The sequence below is a fragment of the Raphanus sativus genome, chromosome 5, assembly GCF_000801105.2.
Source record: "Raphanus sativus cultivar WK10039 chromosome 5, ASM80110v3, whole genome shotgun sequence".
Taxonomy (NCBI): Eukaryota; Viridiplantae; Streptophyta; class Magnoliopsida; order Brassicales; family Brassicaceae; genus Raphanus; species Raphanus sativus.
The window spans coordinates 4,755,771-4,775,126 of NC_079515.1; the positions used below are offsets into that span (position 1 = coordinate 4,755,771).

The following is a 19,356-nucleotide window of genomic DNA, read 5'->3' on the forward strand; positions in this document are numbered from 1 at the left end:
GAGGGTTACGAGGACCCAACAACCCTTCCTTCATCTATCCGCGCCGCGCGTTCTCTCTCCTCTTCTCCTCTCCATTTTTAGACCTTTTCGTAAAAAAATCTTCTATTTTCTTTTCCGTTGTCGATCTCTCAAATCACATCACCGTAACGAAGTGAAGAGATTTGATTCACAGAAAAAGAAAAAAAAGTCGTTCCCTTTCTATCCATCCGAGAAACTCTCTCTCTTTTTAACCTAGATTAGTCGGTAACATCAGCTGTAAAATTCCAAGATTCTGCAACCGCTTCTTTTTTTTTTACTGTGATGATTACAGTGACGCGACCTATTAGTCACGGATTCGTCGCGTGGAGTTTATCGCCGCTGATGTAGAAACCCTAGTTTCGTCACTAGTCGTCTTCTTTGGGTGGTTAGTAAATGGGGTCGAGAGGTGGGAAGTCGATACCTGATTCAGCAATGTCGTCCAAAGGCTCCAAATCTAGACCTGATAGCGACTCCAAACCTAAGCGACACAAGGTTAGCTTAGATTCCTACTTTTTTGAGCTTATCGCGATCTCCAAGGAAACGCAATTTACCTCTTAATTGGTTTTGTTTTCCAGACGCTGGAAGCTCCTAAAGAGCCGCGTCGACCTAAAACTCACTGGGACCATGTTATAGAGGAGATGATTTGGCTGTCAAAGGTAACAGATTTGTGGCTTGTTTTGATCATTCTGCAAGAATTGGTATGCATGTTTGTTTGTTTGCTAAATGGGTGAACCTTTTGTTTAGGATTTTGAGTCGGAGAGGAAATGGAAGCTGGCGCAGGCGAAGAAAGTTGCTTTGAGGGCCAGCAAAGGAATGTTAGATCAGGCTTCTAGGGAAGAAAGGAAGCTAAAGGTCCTCTCTTTTTTTGTTTCCTCTGTTTACTCTACTTGCACACTCTAGCATTAGTTTTAAAAGTGAGAGTATTGCTTCTTACAGGAAGAAGAACAGAGACTAAGGAAAGTAGCCCTTAATATCTCTAAAGACGTTAAGAAGTTTTGGATCAAAGTTGAGAAGCTGGTAATTCTTTCGTTTTCTCTCTCTCCCTGCCCTTTTATATTTAAGGTTTGGCGTAACTTTTGAGCGTCGGAACTTGTTCTTCTATCTTAAAGGTGCTGTACAAGCATCAGCTAGTACGCAATGAGAAAAAGAAGAAGGCTATGGACAAGCAACTTGAGTTTCTGTTAGGCCAGACCGAGAGGTTACTATGCAACTTTTCTTTCACAGTTTTTTTTTTTGTGATTCTGGAATATATTGAGTAAAGACTGAGTTTTGTCTGTTGGTTTATGTTAGGTACTCAACTATGTTGGCAGAAAATTTGGTGGAGCCTTATAAACACGGTCAGAACAACTCTCCGAAACCTATTCTGGCTATTGAATCAAAAAGTGATGAGGAAAGGGCAGAAGAGACACCTTCGGAGTTGAATGCTTGTGAGCACCACATTACTCATCTCCGCATATGTTTACTGCAAGCAATTGAGCTGTATCCTAATAAATCTCCTGACATTGTAGCTGCAGGTCTTGAATCAGGAACTCTAGATGTCGATGAGGATTATGATCTCAATTCCGAGGATGCGTCTGTGAGTTTCAGTTTATAATTCAAGAAAACTATATATTACCACTTATTGGCAGTTAACGTGTGTCACAGTTTGAATCGACCTGCATCTTATAAAAAAGATGGATTATAATTTGTTTTTGCTCTATTTGTAAGAGATATGACACAAGTTAACAAATGAAATCGTTTTGTCTCGTCATGACACCACCCTGTTGAGAATTAAATGATTACGGTTTATTTATTAGTTCTGCATCCCTGATCATTTGAAGAGTAATAAGTTTCATAGCTAATTTCGAACGCATAATTACACTTAGGAAGATGATGAAGATACTATTGAGGAGGATGAAAAGCACTTCACCAAACAGGAAAGGCAGGAAGAGTTGGAAGCTTTGCAAAATGAAGTGGATCTACCAGTTGAGGAGCTACTCAGACGTTATACTGCTGGTAGAGGTAGGTATAGCTGTACACTCGCTATTCATTGGTTTTTTCTCCCCCATTTTGTCATATTTTACTATGATTACACCAAGCGGTATCCTCAATGAGTTTTAACTGTTTGAATTGCATCCTCAGTCAGCGGAGAAACCAGCCTAGAAAAGGATGAAAATGAAGCTAATCTGGCATCAGTAGGTGAAGATCATATCGAGGGTGAGCGGTATTAAGTTCTTATAATGTATTTGAAGTAATGAAACTGCTCTTTGACTTCCTTCCCATTTGACATGTGCAGATGACAAAAACAATCTTACAGCTTCTGAAGAAACTGAAGCGAGCCCAAGTGTTCGTCGTTCTGTAAGTTGTATGTCTTTTTAAAAATCCCATTATCTGATTTGCAATAAAAATTCTGGCTCAAATGTAATATTTATCCTTTATTTGTAGAATGATAGCTTTGATCATTTAGCAGTATCCGAGACCCATTCACATGACCACAAGCCAGGCCCAAAAACTACCTCTGTGGAGTCTGGAAAGGAAGATCAGACCTATGATTTCAACGATGAACAGGTAACTGGAATCTGATTTCCTTTGTTATCCTTCGTCAGAAGACCTTACCCATATTTTTTTCTCATGAGTCTCTGATTCTGACTGCATAAATGCTAAACTTTCTGTTTCTCCTGAACATGTGCAGGAGGATGTTGACTTTGTTGCTGCCACTGGTGAGGAAAAGGTCAGTCTTTTAACTTTATTTTCTTAGCCTTGGCCCTTGGGCTCTTGTCGAAGGTTTTTGTTGAACGAACATATGGGTTCAAAACTTCAAATTGTATATTTTCTCTTTTGGTGCAGGATGATGAGACGACACTGTCCGTTGAAGAGGAACTGGCAAAAACAGATAATGTGGACCCCGTGGACGAGGTAACAAACATATATTGATTATTCTGTTTTCTTGTAATATGAAAACGTTGTTAGCTGGAGAGTTTACAGACTGAAACTTGTCTTTGTACTACAGATTGCCCTGCTGCAGAAGGAGAGTGAAATGTCTATTGAAGAATTGCTTGCAAGGTATAAGGAGGTATGCTTTTAAGTCTCCTGTGTGCTTCTGTTCAGCTGCTTTGTTCGTATTTTTCTGTAACTCAATTTCCCTGTTATAGGATTTCGGTGGCAAGGATTTATCTGAAGATGACTCTGGATATTCATGTGCACTATCTGAAGACACTGCAGTAGAGTCTCACAATATCAGGCAGCAAGCTGATTCAGATGACGAAAATGTTAAATCAGCCGAATGTAAGCTAGCTTTACAGCCTTGCTCAGAAAAAGACGAAGGCACATCCAATGGAATAAAAGAAGATAATGGTAAAGATAGTAGTGACAAAATTGCTGATGCAGCAGCAGCAGCAAGATCTGCACAGCCAACTGGATTTACATACTCTACAACAAAAGTTAGAACGAAGTTGCCCTTTCTTCTCAAGCATTCTTTGCGTGAGTACCAACACATTGGCTTAGACTGGCTTGTCACGATGTATGAGAAAAGGTTAAATGGGATTTTAGCTGATGAAATGGGTCTTGGAAAGACAATCATGACCATCGCTCTTCTCGCGCATCTTGCTTGTGATAAGGGGATATGGGGTCCCCATCTGATTGTGGTTCCAACAAGTGTGATGCTTAATTGGGAAACTGAATTTCTTAAATGGTGTCCTGCATTTAAAATTCTCACTTATTTTGGGAGTGCAAAGGAGCGGAAACTCAAGAGACAAGGATGGATGAAGCTGAACTCCTTCCATGTATGCATTACAACCTATAGGCTAGTTATCCAGGACAGTAAGATGTTCAAGCGCAAGAAGTGGAAGTACTTGATTCTTGACGAAGCCCATTTAATTAAGAACTGGAAGTCTCAGAGATGGCAGACTCTGTTAAACTTCAATTCTAAACGAAGAATTTTGTTGACTGGTACGCCGCTGCAGAATGATCTTATGGAACTGTGGTCGCTGATGCATTTTCTGATGCCACATGTCTTTCAGTCCCACCAGGAATTCAAAGATTGGTTCTGTAACCCGATAGCAGGGATGGTGGAGGGCCAAGATAAAATCAACAGAGAAGTTATTGATCGCTTGCATAATGTCCTCCGTCCTTTCCTTCTACGGCGCCTAAAAAGAGATGTAGAGAAACAACTTCCTCAGAAGCATGAGCATGTTATTTTCTGCAGATTGTCTAAGAGGCAGCGCAACTTGTATGAGGACTTCATAGCAAGCACAGAAACACAGACTACACTTAACAGCGGAAGCTTTTTTGGGATGATAAGTGTCATAATGCAACTGCGGAAAGTTTGTAACCATCCTGATCTCTTTGAAGGTCGGCCTATTGTAAGTTCTTTTGATATGCCGGGAATTGATGTGCAGTTAAGTTCAAGAATCTGCTCTCTGCTTTTGAAAAGTCCATTTTCCAGAGTCGATCTTGAGGCTATGGGATTCTTATTCACCCATCATGATTTTACTATGACTGCGTGGGAAGGAGATGAGATCAAAGCTATTTCAACGCCCTCAGATTTGATCAAGCAGCGCGTGGACTTGAAGGATAATCCAGAAGAAATTCCTCTGAGTTTAGTAAACCGCAAAAATCTGCAAGGGACAAATATTTTTGAAGAAATCCGGAAGGCGGTCTTTGAGGAAAGGGTTAAAGAATCGGAGGATCGGGCAGCAGCCATTGCATGGTGGAATTCTTTGAGATGTCAGAGAAAGCCTACTTACTCTACATCTTTGAGAAGTCTTTTAACCATTAGGGGTCCTCTTGATGATATACACCACCTTAAAGCTAATCGTACATCTTACATGTATTCCTCAATGCTCGCTGACATAGTTCTTTCACCGATCGAGCGTTTTCAGAAGGTAATTGAGCTAGTCGAAGCTTTCACGTTTGCGATTCCAGCTGCACGAGTGTCTTCACCTGCTTGCTGGTGCAGCAAAAGTGACTCTCCAATTTTTCTTAGTCCATCGTACAGGGAGAAAGTTACAGATCTTGTATCACCTCTTCTGTCTCCGATTAGACCCGCAATCGTTAGGAGACAAGTATATTTTCCAGATAGGCGGCTGATACAGTTTGACTGTGGTAAGCTGCAGGAGCTTGCTATGTTACTGAGAAAATTAAAATTTGGGGGTCACAGAGCATTGATATTCACGCAAATGACAAAGATGCTTGACGTCTTGGAGGCTTTCATCAATTTATACGGTTATACCTACATGCGTCTTGACGGTTCTACTCCACCAGAAGAGAGGCAGACATTAATGCAGCGGTTTAACACAAATCCCAAGATTTTTCTTTTTATCTTGTCAACCCGAAGTGGGGGTGTTGGCATAAACCTTGTTGGTGCAGACACGGTTATCTTCTATGACAGTGACTGGAATCCCGCAATGGATCAACAAGCTCAAGATCGCTGCCACAGGATTGGTCAGACACGGGAAGTGCATATTTATCGGTTGATAAGTGAGAGCACCATTGAAGAGAATATCTTGAAGAAAGCAAACCAGAAGCGTGCGCTTGATAACCTAGTGATTCAGAATGGTGAATATAACACCGAGTTTTTCAAGAAGCTCGACCCAATGGAATTGTTCTCTGGGCATAAGACTCTGGCCAGGAAGGATGAAGAGGAAAAGATCAAGAATTGTGAGTCGGAGCTCCCTCTGTCAAATGCTGATGTCGAGGCTGCTTTAAAACATGCAGAAGATGAAGCAGATTATATGGCTCTCAAAAGAGTAGAAGAAGAAGAAGCTGTGGACAATCAAGAGTTTACAGAAGAACCTGTAGAGAGACCAGAAGACGATGAGCTAGTTAATGAGGATGATATAAAGTCTGATGAGCCTGCTGATCAAGGTGTAGCTACAGCAGAGTCGACTAAAGAAGAAATTTCATTGTTACCTGCTGATAACACGGATGAGAGAGCTGACATGATTACTTTAAGCCAAGAAGAAGACAATGATGTACCAGATGATGTCAAGCAAATGGCTGCAGCAGCCGCCGCTTCTGGACAAGCTATCTCATCCTTTGAGAACCAGCTGCGTCCTATTGATAGATATGCGATTAGATTTTTAGAGGTTTGGGACCCCGTCATTGTTGAGGCTGCGATTGAAAATGAAGCGGGATTTGAAGAGAAAGAATGGGAACTTGACCACATTGAGAAGTACAAGGAGGAAATGGAAGCTGAAATTGATGATGGTGAAGAGCCTCTTGTTTATGAGAGTAAGTCTTTATTTTTTTTTGCTTATTCTATGCAATCACTTAACTCTTATGATGTTAATTCATAGGCTGATTTTTATCTCTCATGTGATGTTGTGCTATTTTCAGAATGGGATGCTGATTTTGCAACCGAGGCATACAGACAGCAAGTTGAAGTTTTAGCTCAGCACCAGGTTAGATTAACTAATGCATCTGCAATGGCCTTCTGCATTTCCGATTGGTCACGTTTCTACTTATTATTGTAGTTGATGGAAGATCTAGAAAATGAAGCTAGAGAGAGGGAAGCTGCAGAGGAGGCTGAAAGGCGTTTGGCACTGTAAGACACTTTTGAACCAACACAGTTTAATGTCAATATGATTATCTAGGACAATATTGTTGAAAATTATGACAGCAATGATAGGCAAGCACTTATTTCTAGTTATTGGTTGAAACCTTTTTTTTTCCCTCAGGAACGAAAGTGCCCCTGTACTTAAACCTAAGAAGAAGAAAAAGGTGAAGAAAGCCAAATATAAATCCCTGAAAAAAGGATCACTGGGGTCCGAATCAAAACAAGTGAAGCCAGTGGTGAAAGTTGAAGATTCGACTGATGATGAGGATGAAGAATGCGGATATGTGAGTAGCAGCGATTCAGACATGGTCTCACCGCGTTTGCAGAAACGTATAAAGGGCAAGAAAAGAGAATTAGTCTTCGACACTGATGAAGAGAAGAACTCAAAGAAGAAAGCAAAGAAGCAGAAGAAGTCTCTTTCACATTCAGATATCAAATGCAAGAGTCCGCATGAGGAACTACTTCCATCAAAGCCATCTGACAGTATGGCTGTTGATAATGAATTGAAACCGGCAAACAGGGGTAAAACTCTAGGGAAAAAATTCATCACTTCTATGCCAATAAAGCGCGTCCTTATGATCAAGCCAGAGAAATTGAAGAAAGGAAATCTGTGGTCTAGAGACTGTGTTCCCTCACCTGATTCTTGGTTGCCTCAGGAAGATGCTGTATTGTGTGCTATGGTTCATGAATATGGGTCTAACTGGAGTTTAGTTAGCGAGACTCTTTATGGAATGACTGCTGGTGGGGCATACAGAGGAAGGCATCGCCATCCTGCATATTGTTGTGAGAGATATAGGGAGCTTATGCAGCGACATATTTTGTCTGCTTCCGACAGTGTAGTGAACGAAAAGAACCTTAACGCGGGTTCTGGGAAGGCCCTCCTTAAAGTCACTGAGGTAAGGTTGACAATGCCATAGCGTTATAAATTGATATGTAGATTAGGTTCTCACTTGCGGGCATCAAAGTATAATGAATTAGGGATATTCTGAAATTCGTATTGTAAACGGGGACGGACTTACCCAGGAAATGCTTTTCACCAATATTCTAATTTTGGTGCAGGAAAATATGCGGGCACTCCTAAATGTTGCAGCTGAGCAGCCAGATACGGAGATGCTCCTTCAAAAACACTTTACTTGCTTGCTGTCTTCAATTTGGAGGACGTCAACACGCTCTACAAACAATCAAATGCGCTCCTTAAATAATCCCATATTCAACAGACAGGTTATGGGTTCTGCGAATCACACTCAAGAATTAGGTAGTAAACCTTTTCAGGGGATGAAGATCACCAGCTTGAGTAGCAAGTTGGTAGAATCTGCTCTCCAGAACTCAAGCACGAGCCAGCCACCCGATACTGTTTCTCGTTCTAGATTACAGGAGGATCAACCTGTCCATAAAGTGGGATTAGACCTAACCTTGGAATTCCCACGTGGCAATGATGATTCCACGACTCATTTCCCACCCATCATAAAGCTAACTATTGATGGATCAGATTCATTCAATTATGTGAATGACCCTCCAAGTGGTGATAAGCTCAAAGCATCTCGGGTTGCTGCAGAGGACCGTTACAGGTTTGTAACTCTATCCATGCCAAAAGCTCTCTATAATTCTTGAGTAGTGGTCACTAAGTATCAGTGATTTTGTTTGTAGGAATGCTGCAAATGCGTGTATTGAAGATACATTTGGATGGGCTTCAAACACGTTCCCCGCATATGATCCGAAGTCAAGAAGTGGAGTGAAAGCACCGTCTTTGGGGAAGCACAAGCTATCCGCCTCAGACACACCCAAGTCCTCAAAAAGCAAACAGCGAAAACTCTCAGCAGCAGAACAATCGGAAGTGGCATGGGTGAGACCAAATGACCCTAATCTCAAGTTCGATTTTACACCTGCGGATAGAGAAGAGGAGGAAGAGGAGAAGGAGGTTTCAGAAGAGATAGAGATGATAGGTTGTTCACATTGGTACGATCCTTTGTTAACCTCAGGCCTTGATGATTGCTCATTAGAGTCTGAACCGTCAGGAATAGAGTAGTAGAGGCTTTGTAAAAGTAAAAACTGCATGCAGACAAAAATGCTGATGATTGTGGATGACCCCAGCTTTGTAGGTTTTTTTTTGTTTCCAGAGATCTTGAAAATATTGAATCTCAAATATGATTCTATTCGGACTTGTTTACAATCTAAAAATTTATACACTATGATTCGAACATGATATCAGTCTACTCTAGATGTGAGCTGATATTTTAGAGTGGAAACTAGGTCAATGCAAAAATAATACATGATTATATGGATTCACTGTGTTCTAGAAAGTTTGGTACTTTGGTTATCTAGATAGTTTAGCCATTCATTGTAATCATCTAGCTCTGGTTCAACCATTCGGTTACATGGCTCATGGTCTGATTGCTTATGGATTTCTAGCGAGTCCGGTTTAGATATAGGGGGCGGAGGAATCTGGTGGTCTTGAAGAAGAAAGTCTAATGGTTCCTGATCACGCTTATAATTGTTAATAGTATAGGACAGTGAAGAGGTTTGATTGGTAACCTTTGATGATGATGGTGAATCGCTCTTCATCAATCGTTTCTTGAGATGAGTGTTCCACACATTCTTGATCTCGTTGTCTGTTCTACCAGATAATTGTGAAGCGATCTTTGAGTTTGACCACGTGATCAATTAATGCACTATTTATACGTCTTGCTTGTATATACTTCAGAATGGAAGATGATTAAGATAAGGGGACATGGCTTTACTTGTTTCCAAGAGGTTGGTGTAGGTGGATGATGGTATCGTTTGGGAACTGGTCTCAGATAGTTTATCCATCTTAAACGGCAACTCTTTCCACATCTCTTCAGTCCTATATTATTTCAAGTTAAAACATACATTATTAATCCATAGACACCAAAACTATAAGATTATCTTCAGAGTTCAAAAAGAGAAAATGAAAATTAGAAACTGAGTAACTTAGTCAAATCAACAACACATTCATTCACTAATTTATATATCCAAATGAAGATTTCATCAAATGCTCCATATGTTTGGTTTAAGTTTCACCACATCTAAACAACTTTATTTACACTTTTTAGTTTAAACATTTATTTCAAAAGCTTATTACATCTTTCGGAAGAATCTGTATATGCCTATTCAACTTTAATAAGGAAATAAAGGTATAATACACGATCGTTACAGTCACAAATTGTGCCATTGTGGACATCTCATATGATATTCTTCAAAGAAAAATATGATTCCTTTCTGAAAAAAACACCAAAATCGTAACTGAACAGGAATACAATGAATTACATTATTGAATTATTTTGAGAATAATGGCATATGAGTGAGGTGGAGAGATGAACAGAGTAGAATGCATGATATCTTCCAACATCAACTTGTCCTATATATATGAGCATCTGTTGTGTCTTCTTTGTAGAGCACACGTCGTCGTTAACTTGTTCAAATTTCCACGTGCCTGTCCTACGATCATCTTCATATAAAATGAAGTAGTTAGCTTGATATATCATTGGTAACAGACGTTGAAGATTCGAGATTTTTGAGTTTTCGAGTTTTATAGAGATAAACCTTGAAAGTATACGGGGCCGCATATGGGCCTTTATGAGTTTTGAGACTAAAATGGCTCTACAGTTGTTCAGCTAAGCAGATTTCTAAACGCATAGTCTTCAACATACTCGCTTTTAAATTCTAATCAATCATGAGGTCAGTCGCTTCCTCTGAAGCAGCATAATTCCATTCGTACATGAAATGAGCTGCACAAGCTTCTTATTACTATGGCCTTGCAATTTATGAATCTTTTATTTTTAAAATTAAATTATATATAACATGTTATCATTTCGACCTCTTCTTAATGGCATTATCAACAAATGACATTTTTATTATAAGTTCTTTGTCGTTTCAGTAACGTAGTTGTGCTTACCGTTGAAAGATGCTTGATGATAGTCATGAAGAAAAAAATCGGTTTCATACTTGGGCAGATATCATAATTAATATGTTCATTACAAAAATTAGAGAAACATATAAAACTTTCATATAGTTGGTTCCATCAAATAACTATATGAAATTAAAGGTAATATGTGGCTCGATGATTTTGACTATATTATACTCCGTACGTGTTAAAAATCTAACATCACTATGGACGTTGATGTTACACCGACGGACCGACCTTTTAAAATTCTGGCTACCTTGACTAGTTGGATCAGTCGAGTCGACTTTAGTGTATATAATAAAACGTATTGATTGGCAATAAATAGCACAAAACAAAAGAAACCTACAATTAATGATTGACTGCTTTATATAACGGGCATGTGATGCAACATGGGATACCATATAAATGGACGAAATTTCAAACTCTATTAGCGCCCTTCCTCAGATTGGTCACACAATCAATAATTACTAGATTCTTTTTGACAACCAATAATTACTAGTTTTATTTAAACTATGAAGACGATATATGGATATATATTATCATTGAGAATCCATATATAGATGCGGACAGTTAAACTTCCACATGTAGTTCACTCGGGTGGTATAAAAGCATATATACACATGTGGCTGGGTCTTCTATATTGATGTATGGTTGATTAACATACAACGAATATTACCTGAAAAGGTCATAAGAACGATGTGTGTAAACACGCGTATGATGTGCTTCAAATGCAAATAAAGTGAAATGGCATATTTACATTGATAAACAACTTATAATAATGGCTTTTGAAGCAAGCTCATTGGTTTAGTGTTGGAAGACTTAGCATGCATAGCTCGAGTTAAGTAATGGTTCAAAAAAAACTTCTAATACGATTTAATAATTGTTAATCACACCATATGCAGATCAAACTACAATAATACTCAGCTCTTTCGGGGATTCTCTGGTTTTATATTAAAACAAATTGGTGTTTTAGTATAGTTTTATGGCCTAGACGGCTAGACATATATGTTGGAGTAGACATCAAGTTGAAATTTAATCTGATTGGATCTGATCAGAGAGATGGAACTCAAACCTTTTAAATCGAAAAAAACTCAAACTAAAATTTTATGTTTTAAATTTTCTAACTATAAACCGTTAATGTCGTTACTTTCCGTTAACAAAATCGTCTTTTGAATAGAGACTTGTTAAATCAAAACACAGTGTTCCATATAATTTAAAAAACGACACAAGATTCTTATAATCGATAGATATTCAAGTGATTTATGTGATTATATGAAACTATGTGTATCTATTTAATGGATTCTCTTTTAGAAAATAGGACTTTGTTTACAGAGTTGAAAGACATTAAAAGTTTAATAGTTGAAGGTTTAAAATATGAAGTTTTAGTTGAGAATTTTTCATCCAATTTAACAAAATTGGAGGTTTGAATTACTAAAATATTCATTAATTGTAAAAGCCATTGTTGTTTTCATAATACATAAAATGCCGTGTTTTGATTTAACGGATTTCCGTAAAAAAAATGATTTTTCTTTTCTTTTCGAATGAAACTTGATTTTTTAACGAAATGTTAGAAGCATTAACGGTTTAATAGTTGAAAGTTTAAAAACATAAAATTTTAATTGAAATTTTTTTATCTGATTTTGAAATAGTCAGGGATTCAAATCATTAGAAACCCTATATTCAACCCACATCATTTTATAACTTTTAAGATGATTCAATTATATATTTTCAGTATTTTGCATAATGTTTGAAGAGTTAGAAACGGGTTGCTCTAACGCTACAGAGTTGCAGAATGTCATTATCCTTATTTAACACATTGACAAATTTACCCCTCCTGTAATTTCGGTGAAACATTTTTTTTTTTGAACAAACTAATTTCGGTGGAACATCAAATCCAAAAAAAAAAACTGGAATCTTCATGTAACAAAACCCAGAACTTACGCTTACATACTAAACCGATGCAATTTCCATATATATATTTCTCCACAAGAGTTTCAAACCGATACCTAAACCGGTGAAAAATAGGAAATTTGCAACGAACAACATATATAATATATACTAGATTTTGACCCGCACGCCCGTGCGGGTATATTTTTTATAAAATGTGTTGATATTTGTTTTTCATGTCAATATTAGAATTGAGCAAAAAAAACTCGAATCCAGAAAATCGAAACGATCCTGATCCAAAAAGAAGTACGAACCCGAACCGAAATTGATTAAATATCTAAATTATTCAAAATTTTGGTATTTAGATAACTGAAACTGAATCCGATCCAAACCGAAGTATTTTGGATATCTAAATGTATTTAAAAAGATTTATATACTTATATATATATGTGTATATATATTATTTTTTAGATTTAATGTATATAAAAACATCCAGAATATATATGATACTTTTAAGTTAGTTTAAATAATTGAAAACATATATAAATAGTCAAATATAAATATTTAAAATATTTAAAGTATACTCAAAACACCAAAAATACTGAAAATAATTATTGATTCTCTATCTAAATATTTAAATCAAACCAATTTATATGTTAAGTTTATGTATTCTGATATATGTTATTCAAATTTATATGTAATATATTATTTTGTTTATATATTTTGAATTTTACGGTATATAATGAATTTTAAAAATAATTTAAATGGTTTATCCGAATCTGAACGAACCCGCAAAGATCTGAATCGAACATGAACCAAAATTTAGAAATATCTGAATGAGACTGAAATCTTTGACCCTAGAAACCCGAAACCCAAACAGACCCGAACCAAATACGAATGGGGTCCCCGAAATCGCACCCCTAATTCACAATCTATTTTTTCCCTTTAAAAACAGAACAAACATATAATTAATAGTATTTTATACGTACTATCATATAAATAATCACATATATTATATTTTTAAACTTAATGTGAAATATAAAAATCATAATTTAAGTTTGTATATGAAATTTGACTTTTATTGTATTTTTGTATATATTGAAAACATTTTTTAATAATGATTATTGGAAAATATTTTAGTAAAAATAAATTTTTGAAATATGTATATTTGAATCCATTTTTGATATAAATAAATTTTAAATTATTATTTTGATTTGAAATATATATATATATATATATATATATAATATATATATATATATATATATATATATAGTGTAAATTTTGTTTATGATTATTTTAGACAAATGATATTTTTAGATAATTAGATTAGCTCATTCTTTGTATATTTTAAAGTTGGCTCAGATAGATTGTTTTCATAACATAATAAATTTCCAAATTTTTTTAATAACATAAATTCATTCTTTTCTTAAAGTTATGATATCTATATTTTCAAACAACATTATATCTTTTTATATTGATATTTATATTTCCAAACAAATTTATTTATTTTTAAAATTACTATCAAAATTTTCAAACAAACATCTTTTTAAAATTGTTATACATATTTCCAAACAAACTTAATTTATACTTCATTTTAATAACATAGACAATGATAGTGATCATGATATGGGCAAGGTACAATAAGCCCAAGACATATAATACTATTTGAAACAAAACCCACGACTTTTATGGTAATGTCAACATAATTGGTTTTGTAGAGAATGTTAAAAACGGCAGTATTTTAATGAATGGCATGAAGTTGTAATTTTTGAGGAAAATTTAGGGTTAATTACTAATTGTACTTCAGTTTTAATAGATTAGATGGAGATATGTACATCAACACCAACGAATTATTATTACTCTGTGTCTGAACAAAAACACAACTAGATCCATCTCTGTGACTCTGCCTCTCTACCTACCAAGGATTCTTCTAAAAATCTTCTCACATACACTCCTCGCTGATTAGATCTTGCAAGTCACTTGGAACCGCTAATCCAAGCCGAACCGACTCCATGATGCGCTCGAAGACAAGAACGTGGCATGGGATTTGAAGAACTCCTTTCTGTTCGTATCCATACTCCTGAGCCGACCGCTTCAGCAAACCGATGAAAACCGGATGGTTAAGCACCTCCGCGCTAACCAAGAACCTCTCCATCTCGTCTCCCACGTAGACCGGTACGTGTCCTTGAGGAACAGAGGATGTATGTTTCTTCAAGCGGCGAGCCATCGAAGACCGGAGGGAAAATTCAGAGCGGCGGCTCCGTCGTTGCGAATCTGACCGGAGGAGATTGTAGTGAGTGGAGTCAGCCACGCGGGAGAGACGGCGGATCAGATGCTTCATCTTCTTGTTGTGATGTGTGAGAGGTAGAGAGAGGAAGCTTTTGCCAGAGTGATGAAACTGTATGAGCTGTAAGAATGAATGACTCGGTGGTGTTGGAAGGTAAGAGAGGAAGGGTTCTGATTTTATATAGAGGCGAGGGTATTTTGGAACTTTGGCTTCTAATTAAGTGGGTCCGGAAGGAGTACTTGCCAGGTACACTTGGGGAATTTTCAAAAATACCACTTTGAAGATACCATTATTCATCTTTACCACCACTAAGTACACATTTTCAAAAATACCTTATTTATTAAAATGTTAAAAACTCTTATATCTTTGTTTTTATATGCTTTTCAAAATTTTAATCCAAAATTCTAAATCCTAAACCTCCAATTCTAAACCCTAAACCCTAAATCTTCAACTCTAAACCCTAAACCCTAAACTATATACCCTAAATTCAATATCCTAAACCCTAAACCCTGAAACCTCAACTATAAACCCTAAATCCTCAACTCTAAACCCTAAACTTTATACCCTAAACCCTAAAACATCAAATCTAAACCCTAAAACATAAAATCTAAACCCTAAATCCTAAACGTTCAAATCTAAACCCGTCATTAAAAGTAGTGGTAAAAGTGGTTAGTGTAAACATGAAAAGTGGTACTATGAAAATGGTATTTTTAGCAATTTCTCGGTACACTTACTCGGAAATTTTCGACTTGACTATTAAAAGAAAAAAGAAGAATATAAAATGCCCAATTCAAAACCACAGAACAGAGTAAAATATCTTTGATTTTTAAACATAAAAAGGAAAACGACTGATTTAGTTTTTTATTTTATTTTATATAAATAAATTGTTTGGATTATCTAAAAAAAATACGACTGACTTTGAAATAGAAAAATCAAATTTATCACTAAACAAAAAGAAAACCTTTTAAAATAAATATATATTTTATATAACGTTTTCCTTACCTCTTATGTATATTCGTGGCTGTGATTTTTTAAATTAATTTTCTAATATATTTTCATTTGTAATCAAAATCATGCATATGTCAAAATAACACATAATTAAGATCAAATGATGTTATTAATTAATTATGTAATCTGAATAGTTGGTATATATAGGTCTTTTTCGACCAAATAAAAAGAAGAGATATAGGTCTTTTTAGTATATTTGGCTATTGATAAACGAGGTTCATGAGCAACTCAGAAAAAATATATACATATTCAATTCAATATACATTTTGCTTTAGATACACACACCAACAACAGATCTTGCTTTAGATGCTTCCATGCATATTCATTTTCACGGATTGTGATCATAGATTATGTAGCTAACAACATTCCTTCGCTTATCTTATTAAACGGAGCAAGGGATACATCGACTCGTTTTTCTATATATGATATATCAAATAATAAACATCGCCGCGTTACAGCACCGCCATGCATGATTGCAATGAAAATTATCTTGCATTAGAATCGGAACAGGAGTTTCTTTTTATGTTGGACCATCACGTTAAGCTTGAACTTCTTTACGTTGAGTACCATGTTAAGTGATAGTTATAGAAAACCAAAAAAATCGAACAAATGTATCTCTAAATTTGTTCTTAGGGAGTTTTTTTTAGTTTTTTTTGTGACTCTCTACAACACAATTGCTTTCATTAGCTGCTTAGATATTTAGGATTTTATCTTCAAAGCCATGCATCTCCCTGCCTCATTATTGATTTAATGAAGATTCACATACTTAACAAAAAAATTCGAACAAATCAAAGAGACGAAGTGCTCCATTCTTTCTAGAATAATAACAATAATTTAACTATTTTTGTTGAGTACAAGAAATATATTATAATCTGGCTAATGATTTGTCATGGTCTAACTTGGCGGATTTAAAACAATTTAAAAAGGATGTAAACCAAGAATGAATAACAAATAATTCTGAACGGAAAAATACTGTGATATAGACTTCTGAAAATGGGTTCTAGAACTTGGACCAGGTGATGGAGTATGTACCATTTGTGTGGTATTGTGAATAGTTTGAAAGTCATATTTTACAATTGTAGATACATATCTCACCCTCAACGACTTATTATAAGATCACTTCATTATTCATTTTGTTTTCTTCTGATCATATTCAGACCCTCACATAACCATCATTGAAACTAAAACAAAATCTAGTGACTTGTAAGTTTCCATTATGTAATATATTTTTTTCAAGACCCAATTATAACAATAAGCTATTAGTTTCAGGATAACTAATATAAAAACCAACAAATTACATTATCATGGTTTAAACATAATATAAACTCAAGCTAGTTAGGGACAAAACTGTGATAATTAATAATGCAGAGAGTACATGCAACATAGTAACGTCTTACACGAACCAATCTATAAAGAAGTGAGTCATATTTGACAATAGATGTTGATATAATAGATAACTTGTAACCCTGTAGAAGAAGCATCCGGCTATCCTTACTGATCAACCCTTTAATTATGACAATTAATTATAGATTTACGGTGGGACTTTGAGAAATTATATTGCCCAAATTTTAATATGCTTTTTTGTTTTTTTTTTGAAACTATATGTAATGTTTTTTTCTTTGACAAGTGTGGGGATTTCAAAAACTTCTAAAACTCAAATACTAATCCTACAAGGCCTTGCATTTAATTTATTTAAAGTGCAGCTCGGTGACCAGTGTTATTTGGGATCTCCGGCTGCAACTTCTTTACCATTATACCAAACCGATTTGATTAACTATACATAATGTTGTTTTGTGACACTTTTATATACATATTCTACCATTTAAAAATTAGATTGGGGCGTGGAGTTATCAGTATTATAATTATTCAGCGTCGTTGTAAAATGTCGTGCGTGGATATCATGGAGGACCATCACCATGTGTCTGTGTGTTAAAGAGAAAAAGAAAGTAAAGTAGGATTGTTGTATAGGATTATTCTCCATTCTGTAAAGATTAGAGCTTTAATGACAAGGATATGATGTACCCTAAGTTTCTCTACTTATCAAAAGTGTATGTCCCCTTTCTCAACTTGGGGGTTGCAACTTTAGACCCCTTTTAGTCTTCTAACTTTACTGAAATTGATACCTATAAAATAACCATGCCACATGTGGATTAATCAAACTAAACACCCCTTTAGTCTCCTAAGTTTATTGAAATTATACCTATAAAATAAACATGCGACACATGTGGATTAATCAAACTAAAGTAGCCTCCTTACTACGTAGAGATATAATTATTAGAGTATCGCCACGCATGTTTGGTATGAATCGTCCAATTTTATATATTTCAAATTCCCACATATAGTTTAAGTTCTACCACAATTAGAAACTTATAGCTTGATGATATATAGATTAGATATTCTAACAGATAATTTCGTTTGCTTGTTAAATATTTATGGAAAGGGAAGCAATAAAATCAAAGAAGCAATTAGGTTGGGTGGATACTATATCTACCAAACTATATCAACCTCATGAAGCAGTTGATTCCTTTACGACTCATTCTTCAATTTCCATAGGACTCTATGTTTCGTATTTTTTTATTCAATTGTTTGAAAAGTTGAAATGCTCAAACCATATACGTAGTTTTCCATTTACAGTATATCATCACTGATTCATGCAGTAATTAAGTTACTAAACTATCTTCTGTAATTTTACTTGTCCAAAAGAAAACTAATCGAAGCTAATATTTTTAAAACGATGCAATTAATCGGTTATTTTCCTGATTGGTAGTTAGTTGTTCAATGATATTTTGGTTGATAATGTGAGTACTGAAAAGATTAATATATAATCAAACATAAACAGATGGGTATAAAGAATATTTAAGCTATGCAAAGAAACAAGCATCCGATGCTCAAAATCTATAATATAAAAATAAGAGAAAGAAAGGGGACGTGATTAAGAAATAGTAAGACAGACAATCAAAAGTATTAGTTTAAGCAAAACTCACGTAGGAGAGAATATTCTTCCAACGGCAAAGGTTATAACTTATATAAGTATAAAGGAGGCATTATTGAGATACACGTCAACAGCTTGAAACTTCACTCTGATTGGTTAGCTGTAAACGCGGTACGCGCTATTGCATCATTAACGAGTATATATGTCACCGAATGTAATAACCTAAGTTATTCATATACTTCGCTCTCTCCGAATGTAATAAACTACATTACTTGGTTATATGCCAAAACTAGTTTTCCTTATCAGATTTAATTTATGCGTTTGAATAAAAACAAATACAGACGCGGCCAATGTTACTATATTATTATTTATAAGCATATACTCGAAATCTAAAGAGCATTAAATATTTGAATCAATTTGGTAGATAGGAGAAGTAAATACTGGTAGTATTAAAGAGAGGAATGGCGTCACGTGAAAGGAGTTTTGTGGGAACCAATTTGGGATTATATAAATAAAATGAATAAATATCCGTACGGTGCAGTCGTACATGTTAACGTAACCCACTCCAACTTCTTTTTTCCTCCCTTACGTGTCATACCGTACAAACCAACGTGACTTTTCTTCACAAATAATTTAATGTGAATATAATAGATTAAAGAATGATAAGCGTGAATCATGGAAGTTGCCTTATTGCAATAGTTTGACTGAAAAGTTATTAATCTCTGAGTAAGAGGTTTTTTTTTTTGAAAAAAAAAAGGAACCGC

The 19,356-nt window shown here is 35.4% G+C and overlaps 2 protein-coding genes across 4 annotated transcripts; one reads left to right on the top strand and one right to left on the bottom strand.

The window, feature by feature from the left end:
• Positions 1–25: 25 nt before the first annotated feature.
• On the top strand, positions 26–8,753 carry LOC108861592 (protein PHOTOPERIOD-INDEPENDENT EARLY FLOWERING 1). Of its 3 annotated transcripts, none has more exons than XM_056985617.1 (20): positions 26–510; positions 594–674; positions 763–870; positions 955–1,035; positions 1,128–1,216; positions 1,309–1,445; positions 1,527–1,594; positions 1,884–2,019; positions 2,140–2,214; positions 2,294–2,362; positions 2,468–2,565; positions 2,690–2,728; positions 2,845–2,913; positions 3,008–3,070; positions 3,150–6,228; positions 6,334–6,398; positions 6,471–6,541; positions 6,675–7,449; positions 7,613–8,121; positions 8,201–8,753. In XM_056985617.1, the coding sequence occupies exons 1-20, from the start codon at positions 412–414 to the stop codon at positions 8,577–8,579; spliced, it is 6,090 nt and encodes a 2,029-aa protein (XP_056841597.1). In that variant the 5' UTR covers positions 26–411; the 3' UTR covers positions 8,580–8,753. The 3 variants fall into 3 exon arrangements, with proteins under 3 accessions (XP_056841597.1, XP_018490998.1, XP_056841596.1); XM_018635496.2 differs by having other exon boundaries at positions 2,294–2,355; positions 2,443–2,565; XM_056985616.1 differs by having other exon boundaries at positions 1,533–1,594; positions 2,294–2,355; positions 2,443–2,565.
• A 5,442-nt stretch (positions 8,754–14,195) lies between these two features.
• On the bottom strand, positions 14,196–14,813 carry LOC108861593 (auxin-responsive protein SAUR72). Its single transcript, XM_018635497.2, has one exon. It carries the CDS (start codon positions 14,704–14,706, stop codon positions 14,308–14,310), a length of 399 nt encoding a protein of 132 aa, XP_018490999.1. The 5' UTR covers positions 14,707–14,813; the 3' UTR covers positions 14,196–14,307.
• Positions 14,814–19,356: the final 4,543 nt, after the last annotated feature.

Coding starts and splice junctions, on each gene's coding strand:
- LOC108861592 (XM_018635496.2), top strand. CDS start 412: ATGGGGTCGAGAGGTGGGAAGTCGATACCTGATTCAGCAATGTCGTCC. Junction 1,217..1,308: donor CTGTTAGGCCAGACCGAGAG/GTTACTATGCAA, acceptor GGTTTATGTTAG/GTACTCAACTATGTTGGCAG. Junction 1,446..1,526: donor ACCTTCGGAGTTGAATGCTT/GTGAGCACCACA, acceptor CTGACATTGTAG/CTGCAGGTCTTGAATCAGGA.
- LOC108861593 (XM_018635497.2), bottom strand. CDS start 14,706: ATGAAGCATCTGATCCGCCGTCTCTCCCGCGTGGCTGACTCCACTCAC.